Raw genomic sequence first — 16,505 nt, 5'->3', positions numbered from 1 at the left:
TGATAATTGCGCGAAATGTAATTTTACCATATTTATTACCATATTATATTATTTAGTTATCAATATTTATAATGATTTATCTACCAGCGAAATTAGCAAATATATTATACAAATTATGTAGTATAATAATATAAATACTTTATTTTAAGAAGAGTGGATGTTTCTGTGCTTAGAGTATATGATATAGTTTAATGATAAAATTGATAAATTTTTTTTTAATTGTATTTTACAAATGCTCATAATTTAATGCATACTTGTCCAAGTATATAAGAGTAATATTCGAAAGAATCATTTATTCGTCTTGTAGATTTAACCGGAACATATACTACGATTGTGAGATGTAACGTGACTTAAACGTTGTTGAACGTTCCTTTTTCCGAGAGATCACGGTAAGTGTGTTGAAACGTGTTTGTTGTTTTTAATTATTTTATTTCATTTGATTGTTATATACTATTTCAATGAATCGTTAATATTGCTTACATGTACGAATCTGTTCGCTAATAAATCAAATCAATAAAATAAAATGATTTGATTCATACATTCTAAAACTTTTCTTTGATTATAGTAATTATATTGATCATTAATAAACACGTAAGATATTTTAAATAACAGTATTAAAATGTATGAATTCATTAGAAAAATTTCATTCATATAATTATACCATCATTTTTAAATTGTAGTCACATAATTGTTTTATAAGTTTATTAAACTTGTGTGTTCGTTGCAACCGTATGATATACTTTGTAAATGTGTTTCTTAATTTGCAATATTTTCATTTTTGCGTTTGACTGTTAAATCTGTGACAGATGAGAGAAAATTAATTATATTTTCATAATTTCTAATGAAAAATTAAACGAAAGTATAGCATTATGGGAATATTAAAGTATCGCACTTATCTGTTATATAACTTCTTTGCATATCACAGAAATACAATAATTATATTTGTAAAGTGCTTACTACATTTAACTAAGTAAATATATATAAGCAATGAAAGTTTTCTCGTTTGCATACGATACACATCGTTTGTATACGAGTACATTCAAATGAGTTTATTTAGTTAATTTTAATTTTCCCACAGATAATGTTCCTTACGATTTCATTGTGTTCAATTTTCATTTTATTTCTACTGCATTGCTTTATAAGATATGGAAGAGTGGGAAGAATTCTTCATAATATTCCGGGACCAAGTGCATATCCTATAATAGGAAATATTCATCATTTTTTAATTGACAATGGTAAGCTCTTTCGAAAGTAAAATTCTTTCAGTTCGATGCATTTCTTCCTTAATTTAAAATTTATTATTTTATTTCAGAAAATAACTTTGCAAAACTTTCGGCATTAGATGCAAAATTTTATCCAATTTACAAATTATGGTCCTTCTGGTACTGGGCAGTAAGTTTACTTCATCCGGATGATATTGAGGTAAACAATTCGGAAGCAGATAAAGAAAACGCTTCACATGATTCTCATTTCCTCTCTCTTTCTCATTCTCTCTTTGCCTCTTTTTTTCCCATTCTCTCTCTCTCTCTAACTCTATATCATTATCTCTCTCTATTTCCCATTCATTCCGAATATTCACTATCAATATATTTTTATGAAACAGAGAAAATATAACATATATTGCCCGCAGGTACTTATGAGAAGCACTAAACATATTGAAAAAAGTCTACCTTACAAGTTCTTGAATCCTTGGCTGTCTACTGGGTTGCTAACCAGTGGAGGTAATAGTTCGGACAAATAGAAATTCAGTAAACGTGCTTAATATTATTTAACATTTTATGTTTCATTTGATAGGTGAGAAATGGCAAACACGTCGAAAGATATTGACACCAGCCTTTCACTTTAATATCTTAAAGCATTTCGTTGTCACTTTAAACGATGAAGCACGGTATCTTGTAACGTCTTTAAAAGAGGAAGAAAAAGGAGGTTCTGTAGTTAAAGATTTACAAGAATTTATCAGTTATCATACACTTAACATAATATGTGGTTTGTAATGTATCTTTTTTTAATTATTGATATTTAACAAAGAAAAATTATTGTCAAATGCTCACTTGTAGAAGCAGCTCTTGGTACATCTTTGAAAGGCAGAGGTGAATTAGAATCTAATTATCGTGATGCGGTTCGTAGTTTCAGCAATATCATAGCTATTAGGTGACTATTAATTCTTTTAATAGGAATAAATTCGATTGCCTGTTAGAAGGAAATATATCTAAAAAAGAATTATCATTTATTAGATATGTGAGACCTTGGATCTATCCCGATATTATATTTGAATTTTCTTCATCTGGTCGATTACAAAGAAAACTATTGAAAACGTTGCACTGTTTTTCCAAAAAAGTATGTTACTCCCTTGAATGCATAAATCATTTTATTATTAATTAAACTAAACCATTCAGATCTTTGAAATTGTCATTTTTGTGTTAGATAATTTCCGAAAGGATACAATTCCATGAAGAAACTAATGGAAAATATTTACATAATAATGAAGAAATGGATGAGAATGAAATCTCTTGTGAAGAGCGCGTGAATGATAATAAAAGTATTTTATCCACATTCTTTACTAATAAAAAATTATAATCACGATAAAATTATAATCCGAATTTTTCCGACACAGATCCGTTGTTCAAAAACAAACTTGCTCTGCTTGATCTGCTTATATCCGCTTGTGTGAAAGAAAATATAATCGATGAGAAAGGCATCCAAGAAGAGGTCGATACTTTCATGTTTGAGGTAAATGCCAGTATATTAATATATTTAGATTAATTAGTGAAATTGAGGAAATAATCTTCGTAGGGTCACGATACTACTGCAGCGGCGTTGTGTTTTGCATTGAGTCTTTTTGCAAAACACAAAGATGTCCAGGTAATGTTTTCATCGCTAAAGATAAATTCGACATTTATCGATGAATATGCATTTGATATTTACTAAAAATAATTAATCATCTGATCATGAATAGAAACGTATAAGAGAAGAAGTTAACACGGTTATGCAAGAAAACTATAATTTGACGATTCCGATGATTCAAGAATTTTCGTATTTAGAGAGATGTTTGAAAGAATCACTTCGTTTATATCCAAGCGTTCATCTTATATTTCGTCATTTGACACAGGATATGCAACTAAGTATATAATATATTTATATATCAAATTCCCCTTCGTTTTATCATTAAAATCAAACAAATAAAAATAATAATTTTCAGAAAATTATTTAATCCCGGCTGGCTCGATGTGTCAAATAAACATCTATAGCATCCACAGAAATCCACAATATTGGCCAAATCCCGAAGTTTTTGATCCCGATAGATTTTTGCCAGAAAATTTGAAAGGCCGTCATCCTTATTCCTATATCCCGTTTAGTGCTGGACCAAGAAATTGTATCGGTAAGTAATGCAAAAACATAAAAAAAAAACGGAATATAAATAATTAAATTATCTCTCCTTTTGAAGGTCAAAGATTTGCAATGCTCGAGCTAAAAGTTATAGTAGCTTATATACTGCATAACTATCATTTGGAACCAGTTAGTAATCTTGAGGACGTAAAAATGTTGGAAGATATTACACTGCATTCGACCAAGCCTCTTCAAGTTAAATTTATACCAATAAAATAGGATCTTTCTAGAAATCATTTTCTTCAAAATGTACTCAGTGCATTTCTTGGTAATTTGTCGAGAATATGTGTCACAAAGATAGATAGTTATAAGCAACGTTGTACTTGATAAACAGCTTAAAAATCCGTTGTGATTCGAACAACAATCTACGACAAGTATTTCATAATCTTTCTTTTATTGCAAATACTTGTAATTAATTATAAATAAATTGAATTTTTCAAAAATTGCAGCTCCAACGAATCCATATATTAATATTATAAATAATGGATATAGTAAGAAATAAATTTGTATTATTTTATATTGAGTTTTTCATCCAATTAAATCCATCTTGCTTGCAAGAAAGTTTTCCTTAATAACGTGTGATATTAATTTTTATTTATTAATATTTGTTGTAATCAAATTATTAATATAAATTATAATATATATTATGTATAATATTTTAATATACATTATATAATATATTAATATTCGACGCGAGCAATAAATAAATATGGTAAATTATATTGAAAGAGAAAGAATGAGGGAGGAGAGGAGAGGAAAGTTATTATTGAGAAAATATAACTTCGATGAACGTAGTTGCCCTACTGTTTTTATTCTCGTTCTAAAAGAATTAAATAATCGATCAGTTTTGATGATAGAAATGAATTGAGAAAATAGGAGAAATATAAATGTAGTCTTCACATTAAATAGAAGATTGTTCTTGAAGGGTGAAATACGTTAAGCGACGTAAAATCAAAAATTAAATTAAGTTAACATTAACAGAATCGAATGATAATGATTCGAAAATATTTACCTATATGGTCTATACATAAGTCTTAAAAAATTACAGTTATGCGAATTACAGTTATGCGAATAAATATTAATGGAAGAAGAATAGGAGAAAGAAACTGGGTGACGAAACTATAATTTCATAAATGGGAATGTTTCTATCGCAAGATGTCTTTAATTTAGATATAACTGTCACTTTTTTACGAGGTTATCATATCTGTATAAGTTATCATACTAACCATTAATTCACGATTCAAAAATGTCGTTTCTCTCATTCTTTCTATCATTCTTTCCTCCACTTTCTCTCTCTTTCTCTCTTATCTCTCTCTTTCACCCTCTTTCTCTTTTTCTTTCTCTTTCTCTCACTCACTCTATCTTCTTATCTTTCACCGTTTCATTGGATTAAAAAGATTTTAATTTTTAATTAATGAAATCTTATAGATACCTAATTGTTATTTTTATATATTCTTTATAAATAAAATCATCGATATATTCGATTTTAACATGGATTTGAATAAGATATCTCCAATTCTGATCGATGTCTGGTCACATCTTAAAGACCATTGATATCTGCATCAAATAAGTGTTGATTTATAAAAATACATTACTGTTATCCGTCAAGCACATTTATCGTATTTCTTACCAGATTAGTGTATTTAAAAAAGAAACGTTCATAGAATATAAACACAGATCTAAAAATATCAAGAGCCGAAATTTTCACGATTTAACACTATAAATCATGTGTTATTTAAATCTAGAATCAATTGTAATTTTTAATACACATTTGTACACAAGTATATCAATATACAAGGCTAATGTTCTTTTAATATTATCTATTATTCCTGGAGAATTATTCATTTCATGTTACAACGAATCAATGATCGAACGTGTCTTAAGCAGTAATATTTTCGAGAGTAAATGCGAATTCTATAAATGTAGTATAATAATCTTTTTGTTTCATTGTTAAATATTATAGCAAGTTTTCCTTAATATTGATACGTGTGAAGGTGTGCCTTTTTTAATAGATCAAACGAATAAATGAAAGTGATTTAATTTTGGATTAAAGATAATGGTTGGATTGTTTTCAAACGATATCGTCTTTAATGAACAGTTAAATATTTCGACTTTGGGGGCTCAATAGTTGTCGAATGTATAGTATATTTAGATATAAATAATGCCCAATATATGTGTATACGTATTGTAAAATGCATAAGAATACGTTCTGTTTTGGTACAGAGAGAGAAGAAGATTTTCAGACCCACGTTTTATTCAAGTATTAAACGCACTCTAGATTTATATAGTAGAGTTTGCGATGGACGAAATTGTATTCCACACCTCTTCGTCCGATCACTAGGTTGTACCCTTACTAAGTACAAATCTCATCACATTTTTAAAGACAAACTTCTTTCCCGCCACGCCACCATTCCTTGTTGTATGACGCTCGGTCGATAATATCATTTCTTTAATTGTGCAAGAAAAACCATATAAGAATAATTTTCAGAGACATAAGAATTGAAATAAAAATGGGATTCAAAAAGAAAAAGTATCATAAAAACGATGAAAATAATCTATTAAGATCATTGAAATGTATGAAAAGAAAACTGAGTGATCAAGAAGAACAAATTAAACGTCTTAAAGCAAAAAGTAAGTATAACCTATAACTATGTTGTTTTTCAGTTTATACTTTGCAGTAATTAGATCAAGTACCTATATTTAAAAGTGAACACGTTTTCTCTCATAAATAATTTATTGATGTAAAATAAATTATTTGGTCGAGAACCAAAAGAAGTTCTCTCCAAAAATAATACTGACAAATGAACAAATTTTATAAAAGTATTATTATTATTATTAAAAAAAAAAAAAAAAAAACAAAAGAAACGACAATCAGATATTGTCAAAACCTTGATACATTATTAAAATTTTCTATCAATGGTAGGTAGAAAATACTCGTCAACGGAGTCATCAGAGAGTGACAAGTCATCAGATGAAAAATTGCTCATTAAAGGACATTTTAATTCCTCCTGAGCAAATCTTAAAAAATTTACCCAATCCCAGTCAAAAAATAACTAAAAAGCCAGTGGAAAAGTCAACTGGCTTACAAAGGTCAACGAAGGAATAAACACCAGCAGTAGCTGTAGACCCTTATATTAAAAATCAGCAAGTAACTACAAATGGAGCTGAAAATATAAGTGACAAAAAATCCGGAGAAAAGAGATCAAGAAATGGTGCCAAATAAATCAGAAGCAATTGGAAAGCGGTTGGATGATGAAAAGGAAAGAATTCCAGCTTATACTGAACTCCAGCTTATACTGAACTCTAGTTCATAGTGCTTTATGCTTGCGTTGGAAAGACGTTCTTAAAGAAGGACTTCCAATAGAGGAACGCGAATGATTTTTTAGAAAGTATCCAACTCTCGAAAATTGTTTAACGTTAGAATTTCAGAAATTGAATGCTCAAATAAAAGCGTCACTTATAGAGCCAATCATAAATAAACATAAAAGACTTGTAGAAAAACAGTAAGAAGTCTGCGCTTGCTTATCTGCCTTGGGACAGTTAATCAAAGATTTTTTTTAAAAGGAAATATTTATTTCTGAGTTTTTGTTGGGAAATATTTACAGATGCGTCGCTAATGAAATGGGGAGTCCATTGTGATGGACAAAGCACAAATGGTTTTTGGAGTAGATTCGATAAGGAGTCTCCAGTTAATCATCTTGAATTATTTGGAGCTTTATTGAATTTAAAATATTTTGCAAATAATAGACGAAACTGTGATATTCTCTTACTTGATAATACAACACCGATTGGCTGTATTAGTCGTATGGAAGGTACTCAATTTAAAAGACTAAGCAATAAGGCAAAAGTAATCTAGAAATGATGTGGGGAAAGAAATATCAGGATATTATTCTTGTATGTTCAATTTAAAGAAAATAAGATTGCAGATCTTGTATCTAGGAGACTAAAGCTAGAGAACAAATACAAGTTAAATAGGGAAGCATTTAATAAAATCTGTAATAAATTTGCTAACCCGGTAATAGATTTGTTCAAGTGCGATGACAGCTGTCGCATTCACTGTCAACTGGAGCTTATGGTTCTTGCTTTTTGTCCTCATCTCAAAATTCTTGAGAAAAATCTTAAGTGTGAATGATAGAGGGGGAATCTTAGTTGGTCTTCTCAAACTTGATACTCTCGTTACATAAATATGTTTGAATCAGAACCAACTATCTTTAAACTTAATAAACAATTATTATACTCTTCCGACGGGAGAGGCCTTTGTCCTCTTTAATGGACAGCTTTCTGTGATGGTAGGAATCTTATCCAAGATGCGTACACAATAAGAGAAATGCCATCAGAAGCATTAAAAGTAGCAATGCATTGTTAAGCGATTCATCAATAGATCAGTATGAAGGAACACTCAAGACATGGTGGAAATTTTGTCGTTTAACGCAGTCAGATCCATTTAAAATAGAAATTTCAAAAATACTAAGATATATATTTAATGTACAGATCCACCACTCGTTTAGTTCAATTGTGGCCCTGTTTTTGGGACCAGATATTGGTTAAAATGCCAGTATCAAACGATTTTGTAAAGATCGCTCCAAACTATCGCCGGTACAACCGAAATACGACGTAACGTGGGGTCTAGAAACAGTATTGAATTGTCTGAAAAATGAGAAATTATCATTAAAGACAACCTGGCATTAACAACGGGCCACAGAATTCAGGCTGTTTTCAATTGATATTAGGTAATAAACAAGTTAGAGAATCAACTAGAAATAATGATTTCATCTCAACAAAAAACGTCCAAACACAATAAGAAATAATCGTCGTTAGTGCTACCGATTTTCAAAGATCTGCTTGTATTTTATGTCATAGAATAAGATTTGTTTTGTATAAGAGCATTAAAAGGAGAAGAAAAAAAATTATTCATATTGTGGAAAAAATTGCATAAAACAGTGATAGGAAAAGGCGCGAAATACAATTTAACGATTAAGCGACCTTATGTGAAGTTCTATCATAATTTTATGAAGCGCTTCCTCTGAAAGATCACCCATCCAAAATCCCTTATTATCGTGAAAATATAATTCCAGAAGAATATAAGCACTTTAAAATCAATGAGATTATCGACCGAATCCCATACAACATGGAATAGTAACATGACAAGAAAAAAAATTGTCTTTAAATTTGTGGTGACATTTGCATAAAGTAGGAGTACTATCTAGTGATCTTATCATACAATTCCATTCAATTTCAATCCATTCTTTTCACCTGTTCTTGTTACACATCGGATTAATTTATGTTCTTCTTACTAACAATAAAAAAAAACATCTTACAGAAAGCTATTTAAGAAATAGTAAAAGATAGATAGATAGATAGATAGATAGAGAGAGAGAGAGAGAGAGAGAGAGAGAGAGAGAGAGAGAGAGAGAGAGAGAGAGAGAGAGAGAGAGAGAGAGAATGGGACGAATAGAAAGACATTTATTTCTAATAAATTTTAAATGATAATGCTAGTTCTATATTTTGGCATTTTAATTGAACTTAAAAAATGTTGAATGGACGCGATGAAGTCGAGAAATATTCGAATGAGACGGAGACTACGAGAAAATTGGAAAGATAGAAAAAATGAATATGAGTCTTGTTGCGGAGACTTTCTGAACACATATGTAGAAATCAATTGAAGAAAATAAGAATAACGCGTATGGATAACGATTTCGACGAGCGGCTTTTCGCAAATGAGTGAGATTAGATATCTTTATTAAAAAATTCGTATCTCACAGAGTACGTATCAATGTAAGGCACACATTGATAATTACTAATTCATATATCATAGCTTTACGTAGTTCTAGCATGTGTACATTATCGAAACATTTTATCAATATCGGCTAATTACGATATCATTCATACTTATAAATGTATATGTTCTACGTTCCATGTAATACGAAAATGCAACCGAATAAAAACAAGAACGATTGGAAGAAGATATCGATTTAACTTGATTGCTTTTGTTCTATTGAATCTAATAATAGAAAATAGAAGCAGAAAATTGAAATCGAGAAGAAGTTGAAAAAACTGACTGTGCTAAGAAAAAATGCTGAAAAAATCTTAGGCGTTTTTGTCTTTCTACATCTATACCTATGTTTTTATATTTCCTATTTACCCTTTTTTCTGTTTTCGTATCATTGAGTTGCTGAAGAATTAAATTTAAAAAAAAAGGCCATATCTTATATTTATATTATATATATTTTAAAATAGTTCTGCGCCTTTAATATTATTGACAATAAAATTCTAATCTATTCGATCTTTGATGTATTACTGCATTCTAATTTATTGTTGAATACTACGTTCAACAAATTTTTAATATATGATATTTACTTGAAATTTAAATTTATCATATTTATTTCGTTATCAATATTTATAGTAATTTATGTACCAGCGAAATTATCAAAGATTATGTAGTATAGTGATAAAAATACTTTATTTTAAGAAGAGTGGATGTTTCTGTGCTTAGAGTATATGATATAGTTTAATGATAAAATTGATAAATTTTTTTTTAATTGTATTTTACAAATGCTCATAATTTAATGCATACTTGTCCAAGTATATAAGAGTAATACTCGAAAGAATCATTTATTCGTCTTGTAGATTTAACCGGAACATATACTACGATTGTGAGATGTAACGTGACTAAACGTTGTTGAACGTTCCTTTTTCCGAGAGATCACGGTAAGTGTGTTGAAACGTGTTTGTTGTTTTTAATTATTTTATTTCATTTGATTGTTATATACTATTTCAATGAATCGTTAATATTGCTTATATGTACGAATCTGTTCGCTAATAAATCAAATAAATAAAGTAAAATGATTTGATTCATACATTCTAAAACTTTTCTTTAATTGTAGTAATTATATTGATCATTAATAAACACGTAAAATATTTTAAATAACAGTATTAAAATGTATGAATTAATTAGAATAATTTCATTCATATAATTATACGATCATTTTAAAATTGTAGTAACATAATTGTTTTATAAGTTTATTAAACTTGGGTGTTCGTTGCAACCGTATAATATACTTTGTAAATGTGTTTCTTAATTTGCAATATTTTCATTTTTGCATTTGACTGTTAAATCTGTGACAGATGAGAGAAAATTAATTATATTTTCATAATTTCTAATGAAAAATTAAACGAAAGTATAGCATTATGGGAATATTAAAGTATCGCACTTATCTGTTATATAACTTCTTTGCATATCACAGAAATACAATAATTATATTTGTAAAGTGCTTACTATACATTTAACTAAGTAAATATATATAAGCAATGAAAGTTTTCTCGTTTGCATACGATAGTACATTCAAATGAGTTTATTTAGTTAATTTTAATTTTCCCCACAGATAATGTTCCTTACGATTTCATTGTGTTCAATTTTCATTTTATTTCTACTGCATTGCTTTATAAGATATGGAAGAGTGGGAAGAATTCTTCATAATATTCCGGGACCAAGTGCATATCCTATAATAGGAAATATGCATCATTTTTTAATTGACAATGGTAAGCTCTTTCGAAAGTAAAATTCTTTCAGTTCGATGCATTTCTTCCTTAATTTAAAATTTATTCTTTTATTTCAGAAAATAATCTTGTAAAACTTTGGGCAGCAAATGCAAAATTTTATCCAATTTACAAATTATGGTCCTTCAGATACTGTACAGTAATTCTGCTTCATCCGGATGATATTGGGGTAAATAATTTGAAGACAAAAAAAGAAAATGCTATACATGTTTCTCATTTCCTGTCTCTCTTTTTCTCTCTCCCCCTCTCTTTCCCATTCTCTCATTCCCTCTCTCTTTCTCATTCTCTCTCTACCTCTTTTTTTCCCATTCTCTCTCTCTCTCTCTCTCTCTCTCTCTCTCTCTCTCTTTCTCTCACTCTCTATCATTACTTCTCTTTATTTCCCACTCATTCCGAATGTTCACTGTCAATATATTTTTTTGAAACAGAGAAAATATAACATAAATTGACCGCAGGTACTTATTAGAAGCACTAAACATATTGAAAAAAATCTACCTTACAATTTCTTGAAACCTTGGCTGTCTACCGGATTGCTAACCAGTGGAGGTAATAGTTCGGACAAACAGAAATTGTCAGTAAACGTGGTGAATAATATTTAACGTTTTAAGTTTCATTGGATAGGTGAGAAATGGCAGACACGTCGGAAGATATTGACACCAGCCTTTCACTTTAATATCTTGAAACATTTCGTTGTCACTTTAAACGATGAAGCACGGTATCTTGTAACGTCTTTAAAAGAGGAAGAAAAAGGAGGTTCTGTAATTAAAGATTTACAAGAATTTATCAGTCATCATACACTTAACATAATATGTGGTTTGTGATATATCTTTTTTTAATCATTGATATTTAACAAAGGAAAATTATTGTAAAATACTGACTTGTAGAAGCAGCACTTGGTACTTCTTTGAAGGATATGGGCGAATTAGGATCTAATTATCGTGATGCGGTTCGTGGTTTCGGCAATATCATAGTTACTAGGTGACTATTAATTCTTTTAATAAGAATAAATTCGATTGCCTGTTAGAAGAAAATATATCTAAAAACAAATTATCATTTATTAGATATGTGAGACCTTGGATCTATCCCGATATTATATTTGGATTTTCTTCACCTGGTCGATTACAAAGAAAACTATTGAAAACGTTGCACGGTTTTTCCAAAAAAGTATGTTACTCCCTTGAATGCATAAATCATTTTATTATTAATTAAACTAAACCATTCAGATCTTTGAAATTGTCATTTTTGTGTTAGATAATTTCCGAAAGGATACAATTCCATGAAGAAACTAATGGAAAATATTTACATAATAATGAAGAAATAGATGAGAATGAAATCTCTTGTGAAGAGCGCGTGAATGATAATAAAAGTATTTTATCCACATTCTTTACTAATAAAAAATTATAATCACGATAAAATTATAATCCGAATTTTTCCGACACAGATCCGTTGTTCAAAAAGAAACTTGCTCTGCTTGATCTGCTTATATCCGCTTGTGTGAAAGAAAATATAATCGATGAGAAAGGCATCCAAGAAGAGGTCGATACTTTTATGTTTGAGGTAAATGCCAGTATATTAATATATTTAGATTAATTAGTGAAATTGAGGAAATAATCTTCGTAGGGTCACGATACTACTGCAGCGGCGTTGTGCTTTGCATTGAGTCTTTTTGCAAAACACAAAGATGTCCAGGTAATGTTTTCATCGCTAAAGATTAATTCGACATTTATCGATGAATATGCATTTGATATTTACTAAAAATAATTAATCATCTGTTCATGAATAGAAACGTATAAGAGACGAAGTTAACACGGTTATGCAAGAAAACCATAATTTGACGATTCCGATGCTTCAAGAATTTTCGTATTTAGAGAGATGTTTGAAAGAATCACTTCGTTTATATCCAAGCGTTCATCTTATACTTCGTTATTTGACGCAGGATATACAACTAAGTATATAATATATTTATATATCAGATTCACCTTCGTTTTATCATTCAAATCAAACAAATAAAAATAATAATTTTCAGAAAATTATTTAATCCCGGCTGGCTCGATGTGTCAAATAAACATCTATAGCATCCACAGAAATCCACAATATTGGCCAAATCCCGAAGTTTTTGATCCCGATAGATTTTTGCCAGAAAATTTGAAAGGCTGTCATCCTTATTCCTATATCCCATTTAGTGCTGGACCAAGAAACTGTATCGGTAAGTAATGCAAAAACATGAAAAAAGACGGAATATAAATAATTAAATTTTCTCTCCTTTTGCAGGTCAAAGATTTGCAATGCTCGAGTTAAAAGTAATAGTAGCTTATATATTGCATAACTATCATTTGGAACCGGTTAGTAATCTTGAGGACGTAAAAATATTGGAAGATCTTACACTGCATTCGACCAAGCCTCTTCAAGTTAAATTTATACCAATAAAATAGGATCTTTCTAGAAATCATTTTCTTCAAAATGTACTCAGTGCATTTCTCGAATTTGTCGAGAATATGTGTCACAGAAATAGATAGTTATAAGCAACGTTGTACTTGATAAACAGCTTAAAAATTCGTTGTGATTCGAACAACAATCTACGACAAGTATTCCATAATCTTTCTTTTACTGCAAATACTTGTAATTAATTATAAATAAATTGTATGTTTCAAAAATTGCAGCTCCGACGAATCCATATATTAATATTATAAATAATGGATATAGTAAGAAATAAATTTTTATTATTTTATATTGAGTTTTTCATCCAATTAAATTCATCTTGTTTGCAGGAAAGTTTTCCTTAATAACGTGTGATATTAATTTTTGTTTATCAATATTTTTTGTAATCAAATAATTAATATAAATTATAATATATATAATGTATAATATTTTAATATACATTATATAATATATTAATATTCGACGCAAGCAACAAATATGTACAGTAAACTATATTAAAAGAGAAAGAGAGAAAGAGATAGAGAGAGGAAGGAGAAGAGAAAAAAGTTATTATTGAGAAAATAGAACGTAGTTGCTCTACTGTTTTTATTCTCGTTCTGGAAGAATTAAACAATCGATCGGTCCAGTTTTGAGGATAGAAATGAATTGAAAAAATAGAAAAAATTGAAATGTAATCTTCACATTATATAGAAGATTGTTCTTGAAGTGTGAAATAAGATGAGCGACATAAGATCAAAAATGAAATTGAGTTAACATTAATAGAATCGAATGACAACGATTCGAAAATATTTACGTATATGGTCTATACATGAGTCCTAAAAAATTACAGTTATGTGAATAAATTTTAATGGAAGAAGAATAGAAAAAAAACTGAGTGACGGAAACTATAATTTCATAAATGGGAATGATTCTATCGAAATATGGCTTTAACTTTCACGTGTAGATATAACTGTCATTTTTTATACAAGAATATAATATCTATATAAGTCACTCCAGTTATCATACTAGCCATTAATTCAAGATTCAGAAATGCCCTTTCTGTCATTCTTTCTATCATTCTTTCACCCACTTTCTCTTTCTTACTCTCTCTTTCTGTCTCTCTCACTCTCTTTCTCCCTTTCTTTCTCTATCACTCAATCACTCTATATTTCTCTCTTTCACCGCTTCATTCGATTAAAAAGAATTGAATTTTTAATTAATAAAATCTTATACATACATACTTGATATTTTTATATATTCTTTAAAAATAAAATCATCGATATATTCGTTTTTAACTTCGATTTGAATAAGATATCTCCAATTCTGATCGATGTCTGACGCAAATGTATTCCGCATCTCTTCGTCCGATCACTAGGTTATATCCTTACTAAGTAAAAATCTCATCACATTTTTAAAAACAAACTTCTTTCCCGCCGCGTCACCATTCCTTGTTGTATGGCGCTCGGTCGATAATATCATTTCTTTATTTGTGCAAGAAAAATCATATTAGAATAATTTTCAGCGACGTATAGATTGAAATAGAAATGGGGCTCAAAAAGAAAAAGTATCATAAAGACGATGAAAATAATCTATTAAGATCATTGAGATGTATGAAAAGAAAACTGTGTGATCAAGGAGAACAAATTAAACGTCTTAAAGCAAAAAGTAAGTATAACCTATAATTGTGTTGTTTTTCAGTTTATAATTTGCAGTAATTAGATCAAGTACCTATATTAAAGAGTGAACCAGTTTCCTCAAAGAAATAATTGTCAGTTATCTAATTTATTGATATAAAACAAATTATTTGGTCGAGAATTAAAAGAACTGACAAGTTCTCTCTAAAAATAATCCTGCCAGATGAACAAATATTATAAAATTATTATTATTATTAAAAAAAAAAAAACGACAATCTGATATTGTCAGCACTTTGATACATTATTAAAATTTTCTATCAATGGTAGGTAGAAAATACTCGTCAACGCAGTCATCAGAGAGTGACTAGTCGTCAGATGAAAAATTGCCCATAAAAGGACACTTTAATTCCTCCTGAGCAATTCTTAAAAAATTTACCCAATCCCAGTCAAAAAATAGCTAAAAAGCCAGTGGAAAAGTCAACTGGCTTACAAAGGTCAACGAACGAATAAACACCAGCAGTAGCTGCAGACCCTTAAATTAAAAATCAGCAAATAACTACAAATGGAGCTGAAAATACAAGTGACAAAAAATCCGGAGAAAAGAGATCAAGAAATGGTGCCAAATAAAGCAGAAGCAATTGGAAAGCAGTTGGATGGTGACAAGGAAAGAACATCAGCAGTTCATAGTGATTTATGCTTACGTTGAAAAGACGTTCTTAAAGTAGTACTTCCAATAGAGGAACGCGGGTGATTTTTTAGAAAGTATCCAACTCTCGAAAATTGTTTAACGTTAGAATTTCAGAAAATGAATGCTCAAATAAAAGCGTCACTTATAGAGCCAATCATAAATAAACATAAAAGACTTGTAGAAAAACAGTAAGAAGTCTGCGCTTGCTTATCTGCCTTGGGACAGTTAATCAAAGATTTTTTTTAAAAGGAAATATTTATTTCTGAGTTTTTGTTGGGAAATATTTACAGATGCGTCGCTAATGAAATGGGGAGTCCATTCTGATGGACAAAGCACAAATGGTTTTTGGAGTAGAGTCGATAAGGAGTCTCCAGTTAATCATCTTGAATTATATGGAGCTTTCTTCAAAATAAAATGTTTTTCAAATAATAGACGAAACTGTGATATTCTCTTACGGATTGATAATACAACACCCATTGGCTGTATTAGTCGTATGGTAGGTACTCAATTTAAAAGACTAAACAATAGAGCAAAAGTAATCTAGAAATGATGTGGGGAAAGAAATATCAGGATATTATCTTTGTATGTTCAATTTAAAGAAAATAAGATTGCAGATCTTGTATCTAGGAGAACAAAGCTAAAGAACAAATACAAGTTAAATAAGGAAGCATTTAATAAAATCTGTAATAAATTTGCTAACCCGGTAATAGATTTGTTCAAGTGCGATGACAGCTGTCGCATTCATTGTCAACTGGAACTTATGGTTCTTGCTTTTTGTCCTCATCTCAAAATTCTTGAGAAAAATCTTAAGTGTGAATGAT

The 16,505-nt window shown here is 29.5% G+C and overlaps 2 protein-coding genes and 1 long non-coding RNA gene across 5 annotated transcripts; all 3 read left to right on the top strand.

The window, feature by feature from the left end:
• The first annotated feature begins 177 nt into the window (after window positions 1-177).
• LOC124953033 (cytochrome P450 4C1-like) lies at window positions 178-3,830 on the top strand. Of its 2 annotated transcripts, none has more exons than XM_047503830.1 (13): window positions 178-389; window positions 1,144-1,235; window positions 1,313-1,422; window positions 1,631-1,721; window positions 1,795-1,986; window positions 2,058-2,151; window positions 2,235-2,337; window positions 2,425-2,539; window positions 2,615-2,730; window positions 2,794-2,862; window positions 2,957-3,122; window positions 3,200-3,379; window positions 3,446-3,830. In XM_047503830.1, exons 4-13 carry the CDS (start codon window positions 1,637-1,639, stop codon window positions 3,604-3,606), a joined length of 1,281 nt encoding a protein of 426 aa, XP_047359786.1. In that variant the 5' UTR covers window positions 178-389; window positions 1,144-1,235; window positions 1,313-1,422; window positions 1,631-1,636; the 3' UTR covers window positions 3,607-3,830. The 2 variants fall into 2 exon arrangements, with proteins under 2 accessions (XP_047359786.1, XP_047359785.1); XM_047503829.1 differs by having other exon boundaries at window positions 182-389; window positions 1,079-1,235.
• Window positions 3,831-9,867: 6,037 nt separating this feature from the next.
• Window positions 9,868-13,672, top strand: LOC124953032 (cytochrome P450 4C1-like). Of its 2 annotated transcripts, none has more exons than XM_047503828.1 (13): window positions 9,868-10,095; window positions 10,835-10,926; window positions 11,004-11,113; window positions 11,400-11,490; window positions 11,566-11,757; window positions 11,829-11,922; window positions 12,006-12,108; window positions 12,196-12,310; window positions 12,386-12,501; window positions 12,565-12,633; window positions 12,728-12,893; window positions 12,971-13,150; window positions 13,216-13,672. In XM_047503828.1, exons 2-13 carry the CDS (start codon window positions 10,902-10,904, stop codon window positions 13,374-13,376), a joined length of 1,422 nt encoding a protein of 473 aa, XP_047359784.1. In that variant the 5' UTR covers window positions 9,868-10,095; window positions 10,835-10,901; the 3' UTR covers window positions 13,377-13,672. The 2 variants fall into 2 exon arrangements, with proteins under 2 accessions (XP_047359784.1, XP_047359783.1); XM_047503827.1 differs by having other exon boundaries at window positions 9,869-10,095; window positions 10,770-10,926.
• Window positions 13,673-14,726: 1,054 nt separating this feature from the next.
• LOC124953039 lies at window positions 14,727-16,115 on the top strand. The gene is made up of 2 exons (XR_007102101.1): window positions 14,727-15,027; window positions 15,324-16,115. It is a non-coding gene; the product is annotated as an uncharacterized LOC124953039 (long non-coding RNA).
• Window positions 16,116-16,505: the final 390 nt, after the last annotated feature.

This window comes from Vespa velutina, chromosome 11 (genome assembly GCF_912470025.1).
Source record: "Vespa velutina chromosome 11, iVesVel2.1, whole genome shotgun sequence".
In the NCBI taxonomy this organism is placed as follows: Eukaryota; Metazoa; Arthropoda; class Insecta; order Hymenoptera; family Vespidae; genus Vespa; species Vespa velutina.
This window is presented reverse-complemented; position numbering and strand designations above follow the sequence as displayed.

Coding starts and splice junctions, on each gene's coding strand:
- LOC124953033 (XM_047503829.1), top strand. CDS start 1,082: ATGTTCCTTACGATTTCATTGTGTTCAATTTTCATTTTATTTCTACTG. Junction 1,987..2,057: donor TACACTTAACATAATATGTG/GTTTGTAATGTA, acceptor GCTCACTTGTAG/AAGCAGCTCTTGGTACATCT. Junction 2,731..2,793: donor TCGATACTTTCATGTTTGAG/GTAAATGCCAGT, acceptor TAATCTTCGTAG/GGTCACGATACTACTGCAGC.
- LOC124953032 (XM_047503827.1), top strand. CDS start 10,773: ATGTTCCTTACGATTTCATTGTGTTCAATTTTCATTTTATTTCTACTG. Junction 10,927..11,003: donor TCATTTTTTAATTGACAATG/GTAAGCTCTTTC, acceptor CTTTTATTTCAG/AAAATAATCTTGTAAAACTT. Junction 12,634..12,727: donor CAAAACACAAAGATGTCCAG/GTAATGTTTTCA, acceptor GTTCATGAATAG/AAACGTATAAGAGACGAAGT.